Source organism: Gossypium arboreum, chromosome 13 (assembly GCF_025698485.1).
Source record: "Gossypium arboreum isolate Shixiya-1 chromosome 13, ASM2569848v2, whole genome shotgun sequence".
Lineage (NCBI taxonomy): Eukaryota > Viridiplantae > Streptophyta > Magnoliopsida > Malvales > Malvaceae > Gossypium > Gossypium arboreum.
The window spans coordinates 118,723,123-118,731,976 of record NC_069082.1 but is presented as its reverse complement, the minus strand read 5'-3'; the positions used below and the strand labels follow the sequence as shown (position 1 = coordinate 118,731,976).

Below are 8,854 nucleotides of genomic sequence, written 5' to 3'. Positions count from 1 at the left end.
AGTATTATATAAAAAAGAGTATATTTATGGGTTGAAAAGGGTATCCTTAATTCTAAGAATTAAAACCTATAATAATATTATTAAAAAATATATAATAACTCTATGAAAACAAAATTAGACATTTTTACTTTTCTGCTTCTGTTGAAGTTTTAATATTGAAAAATGAAAATTATTTTACAACAACAATTATATTTTAAAAATAATAAAAAAAGAATATAATAATAAAAGAATAAACATGAGTAGAAGATATTTAAAACATTTTAAAATACAATACGATCCGACATAAGCCATTAACAAGTGCAAATGGGTATACACCATACTACCGACAAAGTCCAAGCTGCAGTGACGAAGCAGCTGAGAGAGAAAAAAACAAAAATGAAAAAATGAAAAGAAAGGCGCCAAAGTTAACAGACTGAAACATGGAAAAGAAGTGGGACCAATGGCTCAAAATACATGACAGGACACCATTGAAACCCAAACTTCACCCCCCACCCTGACAGCGAAACCTTACATTACATTACATGTTAGTGCTAATCTGCTGGTTAACATGTTTTTGTTTAAGACATAATTCCTTTAATTAATTATCCAACAACTTTGATTAACTCGAAACTTGTTTGAATGGCAATTCTGAGTTGTGGGGAATAAAGGGTTTGTTTTTCTTTTCTTTTTTTCTCTATCTTTTTGTAGGATTTACTTTTCTTTTCCTTTTTCCTTTTTTGTTTTGAGTCCAGCTATGGCTTCTCTTTAGACCCTTTGAGGGGAAGGAACAAAAACAAGGCTTTTGAAAGAGTATGAAGCTTGTTTGTGAAAATTTCCCAAGTTGGTGTCTTTTAGTTTTTTTCCTTGAAAAAAGAAAATTTGAAATGTCGGTTCCTAGGATTTACAGGTTAGGCTTGGCGTGAAAATTTTGGCTGTTTGCGAAGTTTCTTTTGAACCCGTGTTACTCTCTTGTCTTTGCTTGAAACTGACACAGGTTTTGGAAAACAAGAAATTCTCTAAAATGTGTCAAATAGGATCCACAGGCCCCTGAGTGACTGTTTGGCTGATATTTGTTAAAGTTTTTTTTGGGGTTTTCTTCCTTTGTTTTATTGTGTGGTCAAGGAAGAGTTTTGAGGGTGTACAGTTTTGAAATATTAAAAAATAATAAGCAAAGTGAAGTGGGTTTTTGGTTGGGTTGAGTGTGGTTGAACAGGTGAAGTGTGAAATGCAAGTGAAAGTCCATATTCTGAATTTGATTTAAGTTTACTTTGAGAAGTTAAGTTATATTCTGGGGAGCATTCTTTTAGGGATTTTGGCTTGGAATTTCTTCATTTTGAAGTCATAATTATTAATTCTTAAATTGGTCTTTGTGAATAGTTTAAAACTCTCAAGTGCTCTCCTCCACCAGGCAATTTCTGCTCTAAATATATCTTCACCTACCTATTGAGGAGTTTTAGAAGAAAGAGATGCTGTTTTTGCAAGGCATCACCAGTTGAGCAGGATTCTGTTCAGTCTTCTCTCTCAAGGGGTACTCCTTTTATAATCTCTGAAACTAAGTTATAGTACTTAAAATACCACTACATTAAACATGTTTATACAAATAAATTTGAACAAGTTAGTCCTCCAGAAATAATCAATTTTTTATGGACTAGATTATGTTGGAAGTGTTTTACTGCTGAATATCTCTACTAGAAGGATAATTTTCTGCTAGACTTCAAATCCCAGTTTTTTTTTTTTTTTTTTTTGAGGTCATTTCATTTCCCAATGTTACGATTGTGATACTGTTTGCAGAGCTTCCTCCATGTGAGCTTCAGTGACTGATGGTTACAAGCTACAACTATTTTGAATTGATGTTATCTCAGCAACTGATGCTGATTTTCTAGTGTCCTTGAATGCTCAGTGCTTTTCCCTTAGTGTTGGTTCTATATATACTTCCCATGGCTAAAGGATTCAAGTATCACGCATTCGTGGTTCTTGGCATAATTTTGCTCTTAATCGATCAATCAGAGCAACTACAATCCTCCCAGACTCATACCCTTTTAAGACTTCAGCTGCTTTTGAATTATCCTGATGTTTTAAGTAGCTGGAATAATTCGGTCGACTTCTGCAATGCCGAACCTACCTCCCAAGTAACCGTTGTATGCTACGAAGAAAGCATAACTCAGTTGCATGTAATTGGAAATGATGGAACTCCTTCGTTACCTAGTAACTTTTCCATGGATTCCTTTGTCACAACACTTGTTAAGCTTCCTGATTTGAGAGTCCTTACATTGGTCTCTCTAGGTTTATGGGGGCCGTTGCCTGGTAAAATTGCGCGTTTGTCATCATTAGAAATACTTAATATGACTTCGAATTTACTATATGGAACCATCCCTCATGAGCTTTCCGATGTAACTACGCTCCAGACACTCATACTTGATGATAACATGTTCTCAGGTTGGCTACCTGAATGGCTAGGTTCGTTTCCGGTTTTGGCTGTTCTGAGTTTGAGGAATAATTCATTCAATGGCTCTTTGCCTGATTCTTTTAGCATTTTGGAGAATCTCAGAGTCCTTGCTCTTTCACATAATCACTTCCAAGGGGAACTGCCTGATCTTAGCAGTTTGACAAATCTTCAAGAGCTTGATCTCGAAGATAATGCTTTTGGACCTCAGTTTCCTCGGCTTGGCAACAAGTTGATTCGCCTTGTACTGGGAAAGAACAGGTTCAGATCTGCCATTCCTACTGAACTGAACTCATTTTACGAACTTCAATGGCTGGACCTGTCATTCAATCGATTTGTTGGGCCATTTCCTTCGTCATTGTTATCCCTACCTTCCATTACCTACTTGAATATTGCAGACAACAAACTCACCGGGATGCTATTTGAGAATACTAGTTGCAATGTGGAACTCAAGTTTGCGGATTTGTCCTCGAACCTTTTGACTGGACTCTTGCCCAGTTGTCTTTCAGATTCTAAGGACAGAGTTTTCCTGTATGCACAGAATTGCCTCGCAACCGGAAAAGAAAACCAACATCCACTTCCCTTCTGTCGAAATGAAGCCTTAGCTGTGGGAATCTTACCTCATAGTAAGAAGTCCAAACCTTCAAAATTTGCTCTTGCATTCGGCATAACTGGAGGAATCATTGGTGGAATAGTGCTTCTGGGTCTCATTTTCATATTTGTTAGGAGATTGAATGCATATAAGACAATCAATAAACCTACTACAAGATTGATTTCCGAGAAAGCATCAATTGCATACACATCCAAGTTATTATCCGATGCAAGTAAGACTTCTCTCGGTCTCTTTTTCTCTAGTTACCTACAACAATTCCAATCTAATAATATAATTTGTGGCTACTTGAAGGGTACATATCTCAAACAATGAAGCTGGGAGCACTCGGACTTCCACCTTATCGAACCTTTGCACTAGAAGAACTCGAGGATGCTACGAATAACTTCGACACAACTGCTTTCATGGGTGAAGGTTCTCAAGGGCAGGTACGTCATATGCTTAACTTTCACCTGAAACATTTGTCTTGCAGCAGTAGATTTACTCCAATGATTTTTCCCACCTAAGAGCTTCATGATGTTCTATTTTCTGGTTGTATTTTTTCCTATTATCTAAATCCAAAATAATTGTAAAATATATATTTTTTTCATTTTCTCCGGTAACTCCTTTCTAAAATGTTTTAACTCATTGCTTTTACGGATTCAGATGTATAGGGGTCGTCTGAAAGATGGCACCTTTGTGGCCATTAGATGCCTGAAAATGAAGAAAAGCCATAGCACTCAAAGCTTTATGCACCATATAGAGCTGATTTCAAAATTAAGATATCGACATTTAGTCAGTGCTCTTGGTCACTGCTTTGAGTGCTACTTGGATGACTCGAGTGTCAGCCGGATATTTCTCATCTTCGAATACGTGCCAAATGGCACTCTAAGGAGCTGGATATCTGGTAATTCCAAAACTCTTTGTAAAGTTTTCCAGGGAGAACATTGTTCTCTGCATCTTAAGGTGACCACACACATGAATCATCTTGTATAGGGAAAATTTATATTTGTTTGTTCTTTGGCCTGATAAATTCAGTTTAACCTTTTGATTGTTTATGTGGATCATTTATAGCCTATGCTACTCAGACTCGGGTGCGTGCCACTGTCAGATACGTGCATGCAACTTAATTTTCTCTAAGTTTTCTCATATATTTGGAAGGTCATATCCCTGTAACCCATGTCAAACACAGAAACAACACTGTTATAAGCATGTTATGAAAGAACAAAATGTTTAGCTTGGTTATGAAATGAGTGATTGGCAACAGTATCCGATCCGTTTCATATAGAGACATAAATGCAACAATTCGTTTTCTTGATGTCCATCTTGAAAGACCCAAATATTTACTTTATAAACTTCATTCTTTATTTTGGATGGACTGTCATAACTGACATTCTGGTTGGCAGAAGGACATGCCGGACGATCACTGACATGGCCGCAACGCATATCTGCTGCAATAGGGATCACAAAGGGCATCCAATTTTTGCATACGGGGATCATGCCCGGCGTGTACTCAAATAATCTGAAAATAACCGATGTTTTGATGGACCAGAGTCTTGTAGCTAAGATTAGTAGTTACAACCTGCCCTTATTAGCAGAGAGTGCAGGAAAGGTATGAACAAGGAATTTTTTTTTCAAAACAGATATTTTCACACTGTACAGGCTTTTTCTTCCTTGAAATCAATGGTTTGAGATAATACTTGCCGCTACTTGTTCTCGCAGGTAGATCACAGGACTTCTGCTCTACCAAAAGACTCGAGTAGCAGAACAAGGTTCGTAATGACATCCTGTATGATGCGGAAATTATGCAGTTATCAACAGAAATTGTTTGACTAAAATGACTATGATGCTTATGTTGCTCTGCCTTCCCGAGGATGTGATCCTCCAAAGGCCCTATATGCATATCTTGTCTAATCCATACTCAAGTCTACATTCAAGTCCAAGTCAAAATGTTTTAGTACATAAACAACCTGTCAGATTCTCATAAACAACTATCCTAATCGTCTTTATCTGTATATGATTTGTTTAAATGTAAAATTCATGGCAAGAAAATCTATATCTAAATTGTATGAGAAGAAAATCTATTGACAAGTATACTCATGCCGGACATATATCCATATCTAACACTTACCCCTGAGTTCGGAAAACATAACTACCGAGTTTAAGTTCGTGTTGGGAGGATCTAAAGTATGATGTTTGGTTAAACTGTTGCCTTTGGTTTTTGTTACTTGACAGGGCAAGTTATGAAGATAAGGCTGATGTCTATGATTTCGGAGTGATTTTACTAGAAATGATTCTAGGGAGGCCATCAAAAGCCAAGAGTGAAGTCGAAATCCTTAAAAATCAGGTAAATCATAGTCTTAATTCTTCCATTTACCATCACAACAATAAAATAAAATACAGTATACTTGTGATAGACACTCATAAAATTCCGAAACTCGTGAATATATATATATATATATATAAGGAGGTCAGCGAATGGTTTGTAAATCATGGAAGGGATCAAAAAAAGGAAGAAGAAACCTTTTATTTCCTTTTCTCTGCTTTATCGCAGAAAGCTACAATGGAAATTTATACTACCATGATATGATAGCTTCTAACTTTCTCTGCATTATTTTCCTTTTTCTAGATGAAGTAGAGTTCACATTGATTGATGCAAAATCATGAATAACACGTGCTTAGTAGACGATCTATTCAAAAACTACAAAGCGGCCGGAAAATAATTGTGATAGGTTCTTCCTAGCATCAGTTAGAAAGAATGCTGAGTTATCTTCCCAGACTGTACAGACTGATGAACGCATCCTTAGCTCATTATTCTTTAATCCTGTGCAGTTACTAGCAGTTGTAGCAACCGATGACGCAACTAGAAGAAGCATAGCTGATCCAGCAGTTCAGACATCTTGCTCGGATCAGTCATTAAAAACAATGATGGAAATTTGTGTCCGATGTCTGCTAAAGGACCCTGCAGAGAGACCTTCTGTTGAGGACGTGATGTGGAACTTGCAATTTGCTGCTGTTCAGGACGCATGGCGTGGAGATTCCCGGAGCAGTTCTCCTGGCGGCTCTCCTTCCCAACCTGCAAACCTCCCTGTTGCCTTCCATTAGTGATAACTTTCAGGTATTTCGACCTATGGAATTTTTGTTATCAAGTTGTTAAACTCGTTTGTTGCAGTGATTTAGAGTCTGTCAATGTGAATTTGAAATCTGTGACTTGTTTTTAACAATTGAAACCACAAGTTTTTTGGTGATACAACTTTTGTTTTCCCTCTTATTTTTCAAGTAAAAACACATAGAACTATGATACTCAGATTCGGATGAGAGAAGCATCAGGGGTCTCTTATTGTTTTAAACTTAAACGAGATTGATCACTACTTTCCAGGCAACAACTGAAAACATAAAATCTTGTGTGCAGGATATGGCAACACAAGAGGAACCCTTGGTTTGTTTGGGAGGATAGAGAAGACAAAGGGTTGGAAAAGCGTTTAATCTGATGGTTTCGTATAAAATACGAAGTTTCAGAACTTAACCATTGGACCAAAGTAATTTTACTTTGTTTTATTTCTATCTTCTTTACCAAGCAAAGTCTCGGAAAGTTTAAGCACTCTATTCTCTTCATGTGAGAATCAAAATAATGTATAGTTTCTTACAAAGCTGTAAATTTTGAACCAAAATGTCTATGCTTGTTTTCCTCGTGTCCAGCTCGGATATAAGTACAAGAGTATGATCTTTCATATATATATATATATAATGAAGACATTGATTTCAATTCTCTGTAACACAGGATAAGCACGTACCGAGGTTATGTGCTAGCAAATTATTCATAAAGATACATTTGACGGTTAAAATTACAGGAAAGAATTGAATTCAACATCAAGAAACCAGCAAAAACCCAAACTTGGGAATCGAAACATTCAAAGAAGTCAACAACTTGGATCAAAATAGATTATAAAAAGGTAAAATTGCATAGAATGCAGCACCTGGATCCACGTGAGTATAGCTGCAACATGTTTTTTTGTGTACGAAATCTTTTGGTGTCATAGTTGGTGTGTTGAAAAATATGGAACTCATAATTGAATGCGGGAGTGCCTACTCTCTTGCCGTTTAAGACGGTTCCATATGATGTTGGTGGGAGCTGTTTAAGATAGTTTCCATATGATTTATGGGTTATTGGCTATGCCGATTATGCGGATGATATTTTGGCCATGAATATAGATCATATCACTTAAGGAAATATATTTGAAGGTTCGAATCGGATCACCATATCAAATTATTAGATAAAGAGGTTGGATTGAATTGAATCATTTAAGTCTTAACTGTCAAAAATCTTTGTTCATCTTATTTCTTAGTATTATATTATATTTAGCTAGTTAACATGTTGTTTAATAGCGATTATGATAGATTTCGTTAGACTTGTATAGTTGCAACATCCATAAATTTCTTAAAATATCGAGACAAATACTCAAATTGTCATTAACTAATTGTTATTAGATGAAAAGAAAAACAAAACATAATTATTTTAGATTTTATTAAGATTTATTAAAATTTTATTTTATCTAATTAATAGATCTAATTCCACAAATTTCAAATATTACCATAAATTTTACCCATTTAAAGTGTTTTTTTTAAAAATATTTTTTATATTTTAAGTACAAGTAATACAAATTAAAAGAAACTTTGCCTGCCAACATAAAACTTTCATCACTTATTTCTTTGGGTTGTTGGCGATAGATTAATGATATGCAACTTAGTGATTTATAATCTTTTAATAATTGTAGCGACTTAAAAATTTTTAGCTTGGCTTGGTCGCTAATTGTGACAATTTATTAAAAACTTGAAAACTAAAATTTGATTTTGAAATAGAAAAGGGAGTCGCCACCGATTCTTTTTATAGATGTGATCGGACACCTAATAAATTTATTTTTAAAATAAAAAGGAGGCCGAGTTTAGGTCTACGTCAAAATCCAGAGAAAAATTAGGGTTCGGGAGTCGGTTACACGCGAGGAAGGTATTAGCACCCTCGCGACGCCCAAAATTGGTATCATGTAAAACACGTGTTGTCTTGATTTTCAAAAATACGAGTTCAATGTAAGATTTAATTGTGATCCGACCAGAACACGATAACTTTTAATTTTTATATTTTTTTTTGAGAAGGATATACCGTTTTAACACGAGTCAATTAATGTTCACCCAACATAGCGATGAAATTCGATGACTTAATGTTAAATCGGTACGTTGCCTTGGTTATTGAAATTAATTAGAAAGCAAGAATATGATTTTCGACGTAATGCAAAGCAAAATTGATGTGGAATAAACATAAATAACTGGAAGAGCTAGAAATATATCGAAGCAAATATAAGTGTGACAATAATATTACAAATAATAAAGATATATGTAATACTAGAATTAAATATGAAATGGAAACAATGAATGTATATACATAATAATGATATTAAGAACATATATGTAAAAACATGTATATATATATAAATAGTAATGATGTTAGAAGTATACTACATATAGTGTTTGAAGAATATACTTAAGATAGTAAAAATATAACTTGAAATGTTAAAATATATACATAATATTTACATATATATGTATAAAATACATATTGAAAATGTATGCACATAAGAAATATATACACCAATATATATGATAATAATATTATAATGCAAAAGAAAGAAACAAGTAATACAAAATATTGAAATGAAATAATGAAAACTACTATATATACATATACATGTATATAATGAAATATATAATAGTATTAATAACAATAATAAGGATTATATAAAAATACATACATGAGATCGCATGAGAAATATACACATAAATTAGTATAT

The 8,854-nt window shown here is 34.4% G+C and overlaps 1 protein-coding gene across 4 annotated transcripts; it reads left to right on the top strand.

The window, feature by feature from the left end:
- Positions 1-328: 328 nt before the first annotated feature.
- LOC108464139 (probable inactive leucine-rich repeat receptor-like protein kinase At3g03770) lies at positions 329-6,777 on the top strand. 4 transcript variants are annotated; one of them, XM_053023918.1, is made up of 10 exons: positions 329-523; positions 1,388-1,507; positions 1,771-3,246; positions 3,327-3,460; positions 3,678-3,918; positions 4,418-4,623; positions 4,734-4,783; positions 5,247-5,358; positions 5,844-6,129; positions 6,424-6,777. In XM_053023918.1, the coding sequence occupies exons 3-9, from the start codon at positions 1,872-1,874 to the stop codon at positions 6,114-6,116; spliced, it is 2,391 nt and encodes a 796-aa protein (XP_052879878.1). In that variant the 5' UTR covers positions 329-523; positions 1,388-1,507; positions 1,771-1,871; the 3' UTR covers positions 6,117-6,129; positions 6,424-6,777. The 4 variants fall into 4 exon arrangements, 3 of the variants coding, with proteins under 3 accessions (XP_052879878.1, XP_052879879.1, XP_017619744.1); XM_053023919.1 differs by having other exon boundaries at positions 503-648; XM_017764255.2 differs by lacking the exon at positions 329-523 and adding an exon at positions 552-648 and having other exon boundaries at positions 1,357-1,507.
- The last annotated feature ends 2,077 nt before the right edge of the window (positions 6,778-8,854 follow it).

What these genes read in the sequence shown, in the direction of transcription:
- LOC108464139 (XM_053023918.1), top strand. Translation starts at nt 1,872, where the DNA reads ATGCTCAGTGCTTTTCCCTTAGTGTTGGTTCTATATATACTTCCCATG. An exon ending in GTGAAGGTTCTCAAGGGCAG is followed by an intron (nt 3,461 to 3,677) that starts GTACGTCATATG and finishes TTACGGATTCAG; the next exon opens with ATGTATAGGGGTCGTCTGAA. An exon ending in TCTAAGGAGCTGGATATCTG is followed by an intron (nt 3,919 to 4,417) that starts GTAATTCCAAAA and finishes TCTGGTTGGCAG; the next exon opens with AAGGACATGCCGGACGATCA.